The sequence below is a fragment of the Saccostrea echinata genome, unplaced genomic scaffold (assembly GCF_033153115.1).
Source record: "Saccostrea echinata isolate AGI-Se365-2 ecotype Australia unplaced genomic scaffold, CSIRO_AGI_Sech_v1 ptg000040l, whole genome shotgun sequence".
NCBI classification, from domain to species: Eukaryota; Metazoa; Mollusca; class Bivalvia; order Ostreida; family Ostreidae; genus Saccostrea; species Saccostrea echinata.
The window spans coordinates 6,097,021-6,115,498 of NW_026889789.1; the positions used below are offsets into that span (position 1 = coordinate 6,097,021).

Genomic DNA, 18,478 nt, shown 5'->3' on the forward strand with positions numbered 1-18,478 from the left:
ATGTTAAATACCGGCCAATGTTAAAGAATATGATGGGGTTACTGTTACTATAATTCGTGCTGAAGTACTATTGCTGTGTGAAGTCTGCATGGTGTTCGTGATAAATGCGAGTCTATAAGCACTGAAAAGTACAGACATGTAAATTAATCTACATCCCTGATCATCCTATTTTTCTTAAGTTGCTTTTGGACAATGTATCTTCATGATCATCTATTAAGATGTTTTGTTTTATTCTTCTAAGGACCCTTTACGGTGTAGTATTATACTCTAGTGATCCTTCAGGCCCTTGCTATTAGGGCATTTACAGGGGTCTAAAATTTCAACAACAAAAAAGTGTAAATTGTGTATAAATATTTAGGAAAAATGTCAATATATTAAAATTAAAATACATTTAAATAGATAAATTTAAGAAATACAAGATCCTGACTTTCTTGCAGAAGCAGCATAGGTGAAATTACTTTTCAAAAAGTCAATATTAAATGGTATTTCCCCAATACAGACATGTCATCGGTTTCGTGAAACCAAAAAATGTTCCTGCTTTTAAAAGATCTAGGAAAATACATTTCAACGCCTTTCCGAACCTCGGAAAGGGTAAAAGAATGATTTTGTTTACATGTAAAGTATTGACAAATCCATTTTCTACCCTAACGTCGCGGAAATTTAGTAGGCAGAGCACTTTCTCTTTGATCGGAAGGTCGTGGATTCGAACCCCGCGGCCGCGACTGACCTAAGTCCATAAAAAATAGGTAGCAATTGTTCCTTCGCCAAGCGATCGGCACTTTGAAGTAAAAGTTTCTTATGTAGTCTTAAAAACCGAGGCCCCGTGTCACGGCAGGCGTAGGCACGATAAGGATCCCTGGATCACTGTTCAATGGCCCTGAGTGCCGAGTAAAGGTCTAAATTTGAAGCACTTCACCGGTACATGTTGATGTCTCTATGTTAGTGAATAATTCTCGAGGGGACGTAAAACAACATACAGCCAAACAATCATTTTCTACTCTGCGGCTGTAAAACATGTAAAATGTCTCCGGAAAATAAAGTGGTACAGTACCACAAGTAGTGAAATGTTACACATGTAAGACTTGTTTGGCTTTCTCTCTTTTTTTTTCTTTTTTTTTTTTTACTTTTTTAAGATAGGCTATTTTAGAAAAGTAAGTGTAAAAAAAAGAGCACGCTTTTGCATGTATTGCTCTATCATCCATCACCTTCTTTTGTCAAATTCTCAATCAAATTGTAAACATGTTGGCATGTTTATAAGTTGTTGAAACCAAGATAAAAATAAATATTAAACGTCAAAAAAAAAAAAAGCAACATTATAATAAGAAAGTTTACATTTAAAGGTACAGAAATAATTCACGTGATTTTAATGCGCACTTTTATATTCATTCGTTTGAAACTACACATCTTATATATATATATATATATATATATATATATATATATATATATATATATATATATATATATATATATATATATATATAAGATCATTACCTAAATTCGCCATATATACATCGTCAATGCAAATAAAATCCAAACCAAACACGGAAGGGCGGAAGGCTCACTATTTAGTCATTGTCCCCCCCCCCCCCCCCCCCAGGAGAAGTCTCACTATATAGCCAGACTTCCGGGGGAAAGACTCACTATGGGGGAAGTCTCACTACATGACACCGGTAGCAAGGGGGGAGGGGGGCTGGCCACCAAACATTTTTCTAGCCATAACTTTTTACTACTGAAAATATTAATGTTCAATGAAAATATGGTTGCCCCCCCCCCTTCTTTTTGTTGCAGTTTAGTCAAATAAGGGCCATGTACGTAGTGATGTATGAGTAAAATTTGGTACTGAAAGAAGTTGGACCCTCCTCCCCTCAAATAGAATTTTCGAGTTTGAAGAATTTTCCTCTTTTTTTTTTTTTTTTTTTTTTTTTGCTTGTCAAGATTTTTAGGTAAGTTATTTTTTTTTACTGGCTGCCCCTTTCAAAAACAATGCTACGTCTCTAAGTTTTATCTGTATTCGCAGTAAAAATTGCCAATATTTATATTCATGAATTTATTTTTTGAAAATTTCAATATTTTAGATTATTTTTGGCGATTGTTGATTTCCAATTTGCTAAGATGGGTAGGCAATATCAAGCCGACATTTTACGCATTTTTTGCCAAACGAGACATAGACAAAATAATTTTTTTTAAGTTATTCTGATGTCAAACACTGTGTGTTTACTAGAGATATTTATTTCTTTATTGAAAAGTGCTATTTCTATACAAAAAATTAATCCATATTCTCATAAGAACCGGGGGAAGTTTTTAGTATGCTCCGCCCTATAGCCTGGTTCCGGCCACGCCTACCCATGACGTTCCGCACTATTTTGCAGAGCATTATGGGTTGGCCGAAACCAGACAAGCCCCGGTCCCCAGAATCACGCGACTGCTCATGAACAGTTGTTATCCTGAAAGAAAGAAATGTTAGTACAGTGGAAGAATATATAGGGGTCCTGAAAAACAACTCGATTTATAAGGGTTTACTAGTAATTATCAAAATATTTAATATTTTTTATATAAATAAAACTGAAAATCAATCATCCAACAAATAACTTGAATAGAGTTATATTTTTCAGGTGACAGAAAATACACAATTATTTTAGAATTTTCATCATTGGTCCGGTTTTAATGACCCAGATTTTCTTAAAACGTGTTATTTAAAGCAACAAAAGCACATTTGAAAGAAGAAATGCTTATAAATAGTTAAAATATAATTTTTAACATCAGAATAATTTATAAATTTATTAGCTTTTTGTCAAAAATAAAATAAAATAAAAATGTCAGCTTGATATTGCCTTCCCATTTTACCAACTTGGAAATCAAATTTCTTCGAAAAAATTTAAAATATTGAGCATTTCGGGGCAATTTTACCGCATATACCTATAAACCTATAAGGAACATAACTTGAGAAATTTGGGTTCGATTGATAAAGTATTAAGGCAGAAAATTGAAAACTTTCGAATAACCTCGGCCCGGGTTTGCGTACCTAATTTTACCATGCAACACTCGCAGCGAACACCCTGCCACCTAGCGTTAGAATGCCGCATTAAATTCACACTACTTGTATTCGTCTTCGCTGAAATATTTACAAATCGGGGGTACATAAAAATTAAAAGGAAATATTAAAAGGAAGAAGAATGTGTAACAAATTTATTGACGTATGCATATTCCATGTTTTCTTATGCTTTAGATAAATAATCATGCAAAGTTTAAGCGATGTGAGGCAGACGACGAGAAAAGAGTTGCAAGCCTTCTCTCTTTTTATGTATCAGTCGAAAACGATATAATATTTAAAAATAGCATATAGAGACAAAAGAGTTTCATTATTGATAACATATAGTGCATATTTGAATACAAAAATAGGAAAAAGTTGACTCGACCCCAGATTTAAATGAAAGGGGGGGGGGGTGTCCATATACCCCAAGTGCCTGTGAAACAAACAACCCACAGTTACGGCATTTTTTTGGTATTGTTCTTGCAAACATTTTTCTGATAATTGTTTTAATTTTATTGAACTACATCAATAATGTATATAATTATGCAATAACAGTTATAATTATTTTAATTATGCAATAACAGTTTTAATTATTTTAATTATGCAATAACAGTTTTAATTATTTTAATTATGCAATAACAGTTTTATATCTCATGATGTTTATTGATAACTACGATGGTCGATATGGGCCGGGGCAAAAAGTAACCACGACTTGTGTTTGATTTGCCGGCAATTCTTAGATGCCGGCAAATCTTCGGTACATGCAATAGCAATTCTTATGTGTAATATTTAATTTAAATGCCAGAGAATATCAAGGTCACAGAAGTCAAGTTAACTTAACAGGGCAAATGGTTTGAAAAAAAAAAAACAACCAGAATACTGAGAGAAGTGAGGGGGGAAAACGCATATAAGCATTGTTTAAGGGGTTTCCAGACCCGTGCACTCCACATAAAAGTATAATATCTTTTAAAATTCATACCAACACATATTTTATTTGATCTTCAATAGTTGTGTTAATTTTTTTAATAACAAAGCTAGTGTTCCCTCAAATACTAAATGAACGCTGTGTACGCTGCCTGCTGATTGACGGCCCAGCTACATGTAGTCAATTGATTAGATGTTTAAAAAAATTGTCTGGTTCATAAACTACCAAACTACCATAAACACTTGTGAGGATGATCATGAGAGTACAGAAAATATCTGAATTTGTATTGTCCGTTTTTATCTAGGCTCCACCATATCCTAAGCAAAAATTATGAAAAACCACTTAATGAGGATGAAGAGCAGTTTACACTTATAGATTTGCGTAGGACCGATATACATTACACAAGAAATGTTTTATTTTCCTATATACAGATTTTTAAATATTCTGTTTAAAAACAGTGAACGTAACCCAGACTAGTGTTGAAATAGCCCCCGATCCCTACCCCCATCCCCCGTTATAGACTTAATTCTTTGAATTTTCGGGGAGGCTGCTTTGTAGCCAGTTAAATGTCTTGACTTCGCTTTGATATGAAACTGCTTTGTTGTTGTTTTTGTTTTTGTTTTTTTTGGTTTTTGTCAAACTCTTTGCCCAATTAAGATAACTTGACTTCTGAAACCTCTATATCCTCTGGCAATTTAATTAAATATTTTAAATAAGAATTGGCGGTATCTAAGATTTGCCGGCATCTAAGATTTGCCGGCAAATCAAACACAACTCGCGGTTACTTTTTGCCGGCATCTAAGAATTGCCGGCAAATCGAACACAACTCGTGATTACTTTTTGTCCGGCCCATATCGGCCATCGTAGATAACATTAAATACAGACTGTTAACTACTTAATAATTAATACCAATGGGTGACTTATTAGCATGCTTGATTGCTAGTTAAGTGTGTAAACAATCAAATCTGGTAGATACCACAGCATTACACAATTAATAAATATGACAAATTTATTTACTTAAAATATACACGTATTTTTTTCAGTTCTGAGTTCATACACTGTATGCATATATAGGTCTTAGCGTTATGAAAATACGTTCTGTACAAAAAATATAACAGATAACTCTTGTATATTAGGGAATCAAAGTTTACTTATAGCGAGCACAGCGAGCTCAATAGACTAACGTGTAAGAACAGAGAAAATTCGGAATGAAATCTGTACATACGTCAGGCAAATTTTCTGGGGCAACATTCCCAGAATTCCTTCGCTACCAGGGTTCCATGCGAAATTCTTACAAAACATACAAAAGACCAAAGATAATTATTCATTTCCGAGAGATATTTTTACTTTTCTTTCTTTGCAGAGAGCTTAAAAGAAACAAAAAATAATTACATCTACTCTGCAACGTATTTCATTTATTATTGCACAAGATCTTTAGTCTCGTTCAACCAGACCATCGGCTGTCTCCGTAAATTCCGACGTCATGTGACGTCACAGTCTAGACTGTGTCTCGTGTGGTTTGACGTTTGAAGAGGCGGATCAACGTTACAAGTGTAAGCTGCTATAGCTTTTTGATGGTACAACTGCGCTCGCCCCAACGGGTCACACCGTAAAACATATTATCTTGAAGATTTGGCAAAGGTATACGAGGGTCATTCAATAAATAATGCAACACACAGTTTATCATAATAAATGTAGATATATTAAATTTTATTTTTTTCACAGCTGTCATAAAAAAATTGTTTGGTTGCCTTCTCCCGACCGACTGACTAAACATGTTCCGACTCAAACCTCCAGGAAACAATTATTTTTTTATGCATTCCGGAAAATAAATTTCCCCACCTATCTACACACCCCATTTTTCATCTCGATTTGGGAGAGGGCAAACAAACATCATTTTAAAGTTGGCTTAAAGAATTAACTTTTTAAGTATGCATGGTCACTAAACTGAACTGAAAAACTTTAAAATGATCTATACCGAGAAGTTGAAAGGGAGAGCGTATACAAATAGTGCTTAAATACGTAAATCGTCAAAGAACTCGTATTAAAGATATGACTTTAATATGTGGAAAGACCATTGTTTTCAGATAGATGCAGAAATTTAATAGTAAAAGGAAGAGTTAAAATATAGCAGTCAAACCATTCGATCGAAATCTGTAGAGACACAAAAATTATATCAATGCTGTGAGCAACACGATATCTGAAAATGTCCGATTTATATCGATAGAAATTGCTAAGACACTAAATATTTCATAATCACAACAGTTTAAAGAGTTTTGAGAAAGGAGATAAATATACACGTACATGATAAAAAATACATGTAGTTGCCTTATTTCCTTACGGTAGAAAACACGCGTTAAATGTGCCAATGGTCTTTTCAAAAATTATATTTTTACAAAAAAAGATGATTTGATAAACTTGCGTGATAGATGTAGAACTATGGGGGCACTTTTTAAAGCCGAAAAGGGAGATCAGTAATAAAATGTGGAATCAGAGTGAAAGCTGCCGTCTTATTACTGTAAAGAGAAGCATAGGCTCCAAACATGATTTATTGGTTTATAGTAGTAGTTAGTAGAAAGGTTAAGCTTTTTACAGAGCTGTGCCATCCCCCATTTTCGCTAGATCTCAGCCATTGTAAGATCTTTTGAACCCCAAAACGCATGAAAACAATCAAAGGATGACTGTTCAATTCCAGATATGTCATGGGAGGTGTTTTTCATCGTGTCTTTTAGGATCCCTAAGATAAGTATGCTGAGGTTTTCTTGTCATGGGTAGAAATACCTTAGACATATGTAAAGAGTAACAGGGAATACTTTGAGGGATTGAAACTATTAAAAATCTGTATTAAGTATTTTTTTTCTCAGATGACCTTATGCATAATTTATTAAATGACCCCCGTATAATGTACACTATGTGTATAGATTCGAAATAATAGTATGCAATATATACAATGTACTTTGCCAGTTTGTTCATGAAAATACAAAATTAACTCTGTGTCATTAAGTTGACATATAGATACACATTGTGAACTAGTTTTTATAAGCGTATCCTCATATATTTTCAAACAAATATTTGAAACTGCATGACGTTTTTGAAAACCTTACTGCTGATATAGAATTACGATTCGTCCAAGTGTAAAGCGTTTGTGAATCATTTCAAACCAATTAAACAGTCCAAAATTTAGCAATAATTTGTAATTCTGAAAATTATTTGCCGTCTCGAGGAATCGTTTCAGTCTTCAATTCCCAATATCTCGTCAACTCCATGGTATCGATGATATGCCGATCAGTGACTGAATGCAAAGGGCATATCATTTTGCGATCTTCTTTCGGAATCCTTGTTTCCGGTAAAAAATGTTTCTCGATATCCATTGCAATAGTTTCTATCTCGTCTGTTTGACATCTGAAGCCTCTAACAAACTGTATTTTTCTGTTAAATGATCTTGAAAGATTCTCCATCATTTCCTCTATTTTTTTTTGAATTGTGCATACTTGTGCTTTTTCCAAAACGTATCCTGCCACCGGATGAAATACTTGAAGTTGTATAGAATCTTTATTGACGGATAAAACAATATTGAACTTCATATATGAAAACAAAGCAGCGTTTCTGTATAGGCAAGATGTACCATCATTTTCGAGTACTTCCAAACCATTTTCTTGCATACAAGCTACAACAAGGCGGAAAAACAAGAAAAATGGCAGAAATTCAAATTGATAAACAAGGATAGATGATTTATTATCCGATTCGTTGATGATATCTAGAAGTTCTTTTTCTATTTCTTTACGATTCATGCAAGGGACATAGTGGGATTCTCTACCAACAGCAAGCAAACCAAGTCTTTGCATAAAGTTAAGAAGTGATTCCTCATGATATTGTAGATATCGTTCATCTCTCTCACAAGATCCGCCTTTGACATTGTAATTTTCGTCTTCTTTCTTCAGCTTTTTAATTAACTCTTCATCCTTATGTTTCCAGATTTCTATCAGAAGTTGGCTTCGTAAATTTCCAGTTTTGTAATATTCATCCCAGTCCCCTTGGGTCACAGGAATACCTTTAAAATGTTTCTTGTCTGTGATGATATGTTTGAAGGCGTCAATAAACCATTGAACATCAATAATTACTTCATCGTCCAAACCATTTTCATTAAAATATAGAGCTTTTCCAGCATCATGATAATATCGCAGCATATCTTGTGTTCCCTTTTCAACTTTTTCAGAACCTGTCTGTCCTTTCGCAGCAATCTCTGTTACTTCCGTTGTTATTTCTGAGATTTTCAGGATTCTCTTTCTTTGTTTTTTCTGGTTAATTTCTAAACCAAAGAAAGACCATTCTTTTGGAATGTTTTCGTTCCATCTTGTTTTGGAAGCTATATCGAAGAAACATGTTTCCAAATCATGGAGAGGTAAAGTAAAATCTGCACAATAAACGTTATCATCTGTGATGTACTGTGATAAATTAGATGACTTTGGAAACTGACGGCGCAAGTTGTCAATCAGTTCCTGTGTATCCTGCATTGATAAAAGATATTTATCCAATTACTTTTCAAGTGATAATGATATACTAGCTGTTTTCTCTTTCTGTTAAGACATGATTTTGGAATGTGAATTTCTATCTATTTATGTTCCTTATATAAATCATCATTCCCAACTACACAAAAAAGATCCTGGAGTCATACATTTTTAAAACCATCCAAAAAAACATACAAATTGGAGGGGAATCTTAATTGATAAAAATGATTGTATAATTGACTTTCTAATAATGCTATTATTATACATGTATATGCAAATAATCCAAACATTCATGTATATAATGTAGATCTAGTAATCGGTACCATGGTAAAATGTATTTTATTCAATAAAGACATACATATCACTAAAAGATTACATTGCAATAAAACAAAGAATTAAGTTCTTTTCAATTAAAAAAAATCTTACGATGGTGTGTTGTAAATGTTCATTAGATAAAAAAAAAAGAACTTACACTGAACTGTCTGTTTTTTTCTTCCCAATGTGTTGCAACAATTAGGACTACGGGTTTTGAATCTTTTTCGTTGTTGGAACCACAGTAGGTATGTATAGACTTTATCCAGAACACAAAGTAGTCTGCAATTAAACGATGAAAATGCTCCTTTTTAATTTATATTACGGAGAGAATTTTTTAAAAAAAACTTCAATTTACGGCTTTTTTCAGCACTCCTAAGTTCACTCATTTAAGCTTAACAAGATATACATGTAACATACGACGAGTCTAACAGACAGTAAACATTTAATCAGGATCGTCTTTTTATTGAGTCTGATATAATATTTCTTTTTTTAGTCGAGCTTTTATCAACCGGTCAATATTCTGAAGTCTTTGTCAAGTTTTAATCACGGCCAGGAACACGTTAAGTTCCTAGACAGTACCGTTGTCAGAAACCTTTAAAGTTAAGCACTGAAACTGGTTCGTTGTCATGAACATACAGGTGAGGTTATGATAAAATCCGTCCGGTGTCATGACTTGAGAAGACAGGCTGTAAGAAGTTTTTCATTTTTCAAGTTAAATTATCTATTACAATGTCTGAAATTGCAATGGGAAACAGGGCTGACACCCTATTTGGTGCTGTATGAATATCAGCCGTTAAAAACAAGTAATAAAAGAAGAGTTTGCGTTGGCGACATTAACTCTGTTGAAATCACTTGTGGATTTGATTCGTTTTCCTACTGAGATGTTATATTTTTCGTAAATAGAATATAATATACACACCAATTGGTGCAGACAGTATCAAGACATGTTGTAAGCCTTTACAGAAAAATTGAGAGCAAATTAAAACTGAAAATTTTGATTTATTTCAATTTTTGTCCGTTGTCATGACAAGATACGAAAATTCAGTCCGTTGTCATCGGTCCGTTGTCGCTACTGTATTGTATACACTACGATCTTATGTTGTTTTAGGTATCGTTAAGCATGCCATCAAAAAGAGGGGTGTGACGGTACATATTGTCGTTTTGTACATATTGTCGTCGGCAACAAAATGTACCTACCCTGACTGCACATATCGTCGTCCATCGATACATATTGTCGACGGCGACAATTTGTACCTTGACGAGCCTTTTTTTTCCTCCTGCTTAATGGAAGACAAAATGTACAGTCAAGCATCGGCACGTTTTGTCGTCGGCGACAATATGTACTGTGACCATTGGCACATTTTGTCGCCGATATATTGTGTTGAATATTTACTAAGGTCGTGAAGAGAGAGAGATTGACACACATACATAGAGAAAGAGAGAGAGAGCTAGACACACAAAAGGATAGACAAAGTGTTTGGCTGATAAATAAGTAAACAAGTTGTATTTATTTAGCATTACTCGCAATATTGTAGGGAGAAATGGTGTTGCTCAGAAAACTGTGTCCAGCATTGGTTTACATGACTTTGATATGTCAGAATACCGTAATTCTTGAGATATCTGAAAAAATCAGTCTATTCTTTTTTTCTCGTTATATATACTTGGATATGAGATTGAAAGTTATTTGTTCAGTAGAAAAGTCATCTGGAATTCTTTTTTTTTTTTGCTTAATTCTCATACGAGTGCCGATATAATTGGTTTAGGGGTTGACATATTTTAGCTCACCTGAACTGATAGTTCTAGTGAGCTTCTTGTGTCGTCCGTCTGTCTGTCGGTAAACTTTTCACATTTTCACCTTCTTTTCGGGAACTACTGGCCAATTTCAATTTTAACCAAACTTACCAGAAAGCAAACGTTGATAAAGGGAGTCAAATTTGTTCAAGTTAATGGTCATGACCTCTTTCAAGAAAGTTCATGTATAGTTAAGAATTAGTGAAAATTTAGTAACATCTTTATATAATTTTCTCAAGAACCGTTGTGTCAAAAAAGTTAAAACTTATGTGAAAGCTTTTATAATTATTATAAAGTGTAGATTCATTTTTATTCAGATCATGTCTGGGAAAGGGTGGGGCTACAATAGGTGATCAAAGTTTTAATAGAATATTTAAGAATAATTCTTTCAAAATTTTCTTCTCAAGAACTTCTGGATCAGAAGAGATGATACTTATGTGAAAGTACACACATGAAGTGTACTTTTAATTTTTTAGATTCTGACCCGAAAAAGATTCCACACTTTTCAATGGCCCTGAGTTCCGAGAATAGGTCTAAATTTTTGGCCCTCCAACGGCAAGTGGGATATTAAAACAACAAACAAACAAACAAAAACAAAATCAATTTTGTTCAAATCAAGACCCCCATAGGTAGGGTGGGGCCACAATTGGTGATAAAAGTTTTCCGTTGAAATATACGGTATACAAAAACTCTTTAAAATCTTCTCAAGAATCAAAGGCGGATCTAGCACCGGCGCACCCCACCCCCTCCCCCATCCCTATCCCACCCTGCCCCCTCCGTTTGATTTTTTTTTCATTTTCTTTGCTTTTGTAAATTCTGTTTTGTTTTTAACCTGTATATACTCTCAATTTTGTTCACAGGTAAAATTTCATGATTAAATAATATAATTAACTTATACAGTAACACTCCTTCACACACAAACGAATTTTTTTTTTTTTTGGCTTGTCAAAAAAAAATCTGAACCGCCCCCCCCCCCTTTCCCCGTTCTGAAATTTTTGGATCAAAATATTGAGAACAGCAGTAGGCCCATGATTAGCGATGTTTATATGGAAGTATCCTCAAGTAGTGTAGATTCAAGTTTCTTTAAATCATGACCCCCGGGCCTAGGTTGGGGCCACAAAGGGCGATCAAAGTTTTACACAGGAATATATAGGAAAATTCTTTAAACTTTTTCTTCTCAACAACAGCAAAGCAATGATTAGTCACATCTATATGGAAACATTGCCATGCATTGTCATGCGACATGTACTAATGGACGACAATATGCTTAGTGAGTGTATGTAAACGTCGCCGGCGACAATATGAACAGGTCGACAAAATGTACCGTCACAATCACGCTGCATGAATAGCATACGAGATACGTCAATGTCATTTACACACCGATTACATTTACAAATCCACCAAAAACAAGAGGCCCATGGGACACATCGCTCACCTGAGCACTTTGGTTCGGAGTTCAGTATTAAAAAGTTTAAATATTAAAGTGAGGGGGGGGGGTATGATTTGCATGAACAAACTTGAATCTACACCACCTAAAGATGCTTTTGAACTAATATGACTAATAATGGCTTTGTTTTCTAAAGCAGAAATTTTTATTGATATATCCTTTATAACCCTTTGTTTAACAATGATCCCCTGTTTGGCGCCTCTGTGGGATCATGATTTGAACAAATTTGAATCTACATTACCTGAGGATGCTTTTATTTTATGATGACCAATCACGTTTCTGCTGTTCGTGAGAATAAGATTTTTTAATGATTTCCCCTATGTATTCCTATGTTAAACTTTGATTTGAATAAACTTGAATCTACACTACCTGAGGATGCTTCCATATAAATATGACCAATTATATGGCTTTGCTGTTCTTGAGAAGAAGATTTTTAAAGATTTTTCCTATATTATCCTATGTAAAATTTTGACAGCCCACTGTGGCCCCATCCTACCCCCGAAGTCATGATTTGAACAAATGCTTCCACATAAGTTTCATATTATCGGCCGTTGCCTTGCCCAATTTTTTTTTCGTCGGCCGACCAATTTTATGTATGTCAGTCGGGTCAAGTTATTTTTTTTTTTTTTGGCGTCTGTGGTCGATTCAATTGAAGCACTCATTGAATAGTCCGTCCACCAACCTTCGATCATCGGCCGACCATCGGCATACAGTTTTTAAAGTCGGTCGTCAGTCGGTCGACATTTAGGAATTGGGTTTTCGTACAACTGTGGACCGATGACGAAAATCAAACTGCGGCCTTGCGAACGATGATCGGGCGACGGTTGGCCAAATTATAAATATTTTTACTTTTAAAAGTATCGGTGTTCCTAGGAATTAATGTGACTACTCTGCGTCGCCCGATACTAGTATCGGCCGATCATGTTCATTTTAATTTTGTTATACTGATGATATACAAGGAATTGTGTATGTTTGCATACTAGCTAGGATGCAGGTTCCTAAGAGAAAATGAATTGAAAATAAAAACACCGCTGAATAGTTAGCACGTTGGTGTGAGCTGTTTTAAGACGACCCCGAGATTCAAATATATTTGTAATATGCTTTGTATTTTTTAAAATAAAGCATATATTTGATCATTTCTGTTGCATTTTATTGATTTACTTACATGTTAAGAAAAATGACACCGGACCAGATAAACTTAACATGTACTGACAACGGACTTTTTGCTTATAAATTGCGATTTCTTAAAACATGTTAGCTACAAAAGGCTGTCAGTTGCCTAATACATTGAAATTGAAGTTTCTCTTCATATTTTAAAATAAAAGTACCATTTCGATGAATTAAATATAAGAAATATATAATTTACCAGCTCACGATCATGGCTTCACTCATGGGCATGTGATCGCCAACCAAAACTCCTCAAAATGTATAGTGGATATAGAATACATAAATCTTTGTATGGAATACTGAATGTTGTATCTGTTTCCCAAAATTCAAATTTATTCTTAGAATTTGTCAAAAACATTAAGATTTAGGCATTATGTATTAATTCTTGTATCTTTTGCATGACACCGGACGGATTTTATCATAACCTCACTTGTATGTTCATGACAACGAACCAGTTTCAGTGCTTAACTTTAAAGGTTTCTGACAACGGTACTGTCTAGGAACTTAACGTGTTCCTGGCCGTGTTAATGTTTCCTTATAAGTCAATTTTATTCGAGTATTTCACTGCAGGTATAATGAAAAAAATATGATTATTGAACACTTGGTGTTTAATTTAAAGGATGACAAAGCTTTCCTGAGTAAAAGTAAATTAAGAATTCTTTTTAAAAAATTTGATGTAACTATTTTGCTGTTCGTTTCATTATATACAAAATGTTCCCAAACTTCGTTGGGGAACATAATTACTAGTATACATCTTTTATCTGTTCTTCTATTGATAAACAGATATTTTAAATGTTTTTCTTCCTTTTTTTGATCATGTACACGTATCAAAGGTAAAACCTTACAAATGACACAAATACATGTAAGGCAGACAGATAGATAAAGTAACAGACAAAATAGTTATTGAAATCCTGAAATCTGGTTGACTTATATGAAATAATTTTTGTGGAGAGTGAATGCAAGAACAAAATATTACAATGCAATGTGTACGATACCCAGTGAAGGAATAATCAAAGCTTACCTCGTTCAAAGATCATAAAAACATTTTTCAAAGGTGAAATAACCTTCATCTTTGCTAATATTTCTCAGGCACGTCACAAAATTAATAATAATGTTATCCTGAAATCTGGTAAGGGATAATATGCAATAAGAATGCTAGATCAAAATATTACAACACAATACAATACCAAAAGATGGAATAATCAGAGCGTGCAATTACCTGTACATTGTATTAAAAATCCAGACGGACAAACAAAAAAGAAAAACTTATTTACATTGTTGAAAGACTCTTAAAATATAAATCAAAGGTGAAAAATCCTTTAAGTTTGCTTATATTTCAATGAATATGCTTAGATTTTATGAAAATTCATTCCCTTCTCCTTAATTAGCCACATTTGTGTTTCAGGGCTGATTTAAAAAAAATAATATTGTGACCAATGTACTATTTTTAAAAATATTTTTTATGAATAAATAGGATTACCTTGAGATATACAAAAGCAATGAATTTTCGTCCTCAATTTAAAATTTTCGATTCTTAAAAATTATACAACAAAGAATTCACATAAAATTAAAAAAAAAAAAGCACGAGTTTTTATCTATTCGGATATATACAAATCAGCACCCCCACCCCCACACCGAGCCCCATCCCACTCAGAAAAACTTACTGTTTGCATTTATAAAATAAAATATTCTATTGCCCCTGTTGCTCGGGAGAGAAAAGATAAATTCAAATCAAATGAGAAATTTGAATAATTAACCGATTTCCAACAAGAGACCCAGGGGCCACATCGCTCACCTTAGCACTGTAGCTAGAAAAAAGCAAAAATCAGTTTAGTATTGAAAAGCATAAATGCATAAGTGGTCCCGATCTAACCCTAAAAGGGAGAGGGGCGGGGTATGATTTGAACAAAATTAAATCTACACTGACTAAGGATGCTTACATATTATTCTAAATTGACTAACTGTGACTTATTTATACAAGTTTAAACTTTCATTGTGGCCCCACCCTAGCCCAGGGGTCATGATTTGAACAAACTTGAATCTACACTATCTGAGGATACTTCCATATAAATATGACCAGCCGTGGCTTTGTTGTTCTTGAGAAGAAGATTTTTTAAAACTTTTCCTATATACTCCTATGTAAAACTTTGATCATCCATTGTGGCACCACCCTACCCCTTGGAGTCATGATTTGACCAAACTTGAATCCACACTACCTGTCAATGATTCCACATGAGTTTCATCTTTCCTGGCCCACTGGTTCTTGAGAAGAAGATTTTCAAATATTTTCCCTATATTCTCCTGTGTAAAACTTTGATTGTCCACTGTGTCCCCACCCTACCCCTTGGAGTCATGATTTGACCAAACTTGAATCCACACTACCTGTCAATGATTCCACATGAGTTTCATCTTTCCTGACCCAGTGGTTCTTGATAAGAAGAATTTTAAAGATTTCTCCAATATACTCCTATGTTGAACTTTGATCATCCATTGTGGTCCCACCCTATCTCCGGGGGTCATGGCTTAAACAAAGTTGAATCTACACTTCCTGAGGATGCTTCCATATAAATATGACCAATCCCGATCTCTGTCTTTCCAACAACAAAGATGCGCAAGTCCAACACATACTTTGAAACATAATTTTTGTTTGCATCGAAAGCTTTTATTCTATAGTACTTGCAAAGTGGTGCTAGATCATGTGGTTAACATGAATTGATGACAATTCCTTGATCGCATGTACAAAATGTGAAAATTTTGGTAAGGTTTCATACGAAACTCTGGAATATTTTTTTTTTCAGTTTCAGGAGAATAGGATTCTAGTAGAACTTTTCATCTTTGCTGTTCTTGTGAAGAAGATTTTTAAAAGATTTTCCTATACTGAAACGCAAAAGAAAGGGAACAAGCAGTAATCTACAAATATTTGAATTTTTTATCTAATATTTTCAAAAATGAATACACTAAGGTAAAACCCGATTTGAAAACATCAGAGATTTGATAAAAATGTTAAATAACTATCTTTTAACTTTAGAAAGTAACCAATGACTGTTAAAACACCCCCACCTCGGCCATACAATTACAGCGTGCAAAAATGCAATGCGCAACAGTTGCAGCTTGATTTCTACGATGTAATAGGTTAATCAATCTCGAGATCTGAGCGAAAGAAATATTCTTTGCCATTTTTAAATGCCTGTTTTTTCAGATGATGAAGTCGATTTTTTTCAAGCCAAGCGCAGTATAGTAACCCTTGGACTTCCTGTCCAAGGAATGTCGTTCATGCTAATGATACGTAAGAGTCTGTTGAAGCGTGATGTGGGTCATATTTGCATCTGCAACTCTTCACCAGATTTCACACTTAGAGCAATGGATATGCTTACTTAAGTCATTTTCAGGAAGCCTTGGCATCGCTTATAGTAAAGAAAGGGGAATTTATTTTTCGGAACATTGCTATATTACTTACAAGGTTAGCTTTTAAAAAAAAGCTGAGAGTCAGCCACTGGAATGCAGAAAGTTTCTTTCTTGTTTTGTGATGGCATATGATTTGTTTTATCCATCATACTGTGTTCCTTAAAAGTGATTGCAATCTAAGTTAAAATTCGTCTAACCGTTTTCTTATTTGTAACATGCATAATGCTGTACATAATAAATTAAAAAGCCTAGAATAAATATCATTATCATTATGATGACCTCCATGAATTGGGCGCGGACATCAGAGAAAGTTCGTCTCAGAAATGAACAAAGCCATTAAGATCCCAATCATTGAACGTTGACGAATGTATACATTTTCATTTTTTTCTGTTAAATTCTACAGTGATATACATGTAGATTATGATTAGGTTAGAGTGTTTTAATTATTATTAGATAATTTTTTTAATCATGCAGGTTCGAGGCAATGCATGATTTGGGAAGGGGGCAGGGGTGCATACTGCATGTATATTTAAATCAATTTCTAAATTCAAGCATCCATTTTATTGTTATTAGGAATGAAAATATTTGCTTCCAAATTAAAAGTAATAAACTGGGAATTCAAAATAATTTTATACATGCAGTACGTATACCCTAAAATGTAACGAATGATGTCTACCATCAAAGCAAAACTAGATTAACATACTGGATTCCATCTCGCTCACTCTTTATAATTGGTTTGGGGGGGGGGTCTGTCTATTAATCCGCGCAGTTTCTCTCAACTATCGCAGTTCTACTGTGGTCAGTTTCTCACCTGTGGGCGCGGTTCACTTGCACATGCGGCACTTGCACGTCTATATCATCATGCATTATAAGAATTTACTGTCTTACAGTGGTCTTCTGATGTTTTCATAACTTTCATATTCTTTTTTTTTTCACTGTTTTGGGAACCTTTGTGGCAAGTGTGAATTCCGACCCGTACATGTCTTATGCAAGGTATTGATCGAGGGAGTCTTGCATCAGGCACCCAGAGGAATACACACAAATCCGTGAACTTGCAACGGCGATTGAGGGTATATGTATCAAGTGTTAAATGTGCTATATATGTAACTTCTCATTTTCTATCAGAAGCACTGAAATATTTTCACAGTATCACATTTCCCTCTTAGAACAATCTGTGTCTTTAATTTCTCGTCGAGAACGACGAAGAACAATGCAGTCTATAAATAGATCGAGGTCGTGTAGCGTGCATGAAGAATCACGCCCTCTGGTTGGAGCAAATAGTACGAGTTTCTTTAGAACAAGTCGTGTACATCTTTTTCCCAGATTTCCAAATTACGCAAGCGCACTTGCAGTTTCATCCCACCGTAAATAGTCAGCCCGTGGGCTGACTAATGATGAATAGATACAATGAAATCCTTAAAGCCCCCATACTATTGACAAATGTTTTGTTAAACATGCACTTTTTGATTTCTGTTAAGCAGACTCAAACTTAACTTCCGGTAATGGTATGAAAATCATTCAACCGCAAAATTACCGATATTTAAAAAGTTGAAGATGTCCTTACTTTTTAGATACAAAATTATATCCTTTATGTAATATTTCCCTCTAAAATATGATGTTGCGTTTCTTTTGCGTTTCAGTATATATATCATGTATATTCCTATGTAAAACTTTGATCTTCCATTGTGGCCCTACCCTACCCAAGGGGGTCATGATTTGAATAAATTTGAATCTACACTATCTGACAATGATTCTACATGAGTCTCATCTATCCTAGCCCACTGGTTCTTGAGAAGATTTTTCAATGATGCCTTTAATTTTTGCTATTTCGTAATTATCTCCCCTTGGACGAGGGTATGACCCTTCATTTGAACAGAGAATTCCCT

At 34.3% G+C, this 18,478-nt stretch overlaps 1 protein-coding gene across 1 annotated transcript in view; it reads right to left on the bottom strand.

The window, feature by feature from the left end:
* Positions 1–4,612: 4,612 nt before the first annotated feature.
* LOC133200553 (uncharacterized) overlaps positions 4,613–18,478 on the bottom strand; it is a 44,669-nt gene continuing 30,803 nt past the window's right edge. The window contains exons 7-8 of the mRNA XM_061336336.1: positions 8,940–9,061; positions 4,613–8,467 (exon numbers count right to left, since the gene is read on the bottom strand). Coding sequence (XP_061192320.1) covers positions 7,166–8,467; positions 8,940–9,061 — 1,424 coding nt within the window. The 3' untranslated portion in view covers positions 4,613–7,165. The remainder of the gene's footprint in view (positions 8,468–8,939; positions 9,062–18,478) is intronic.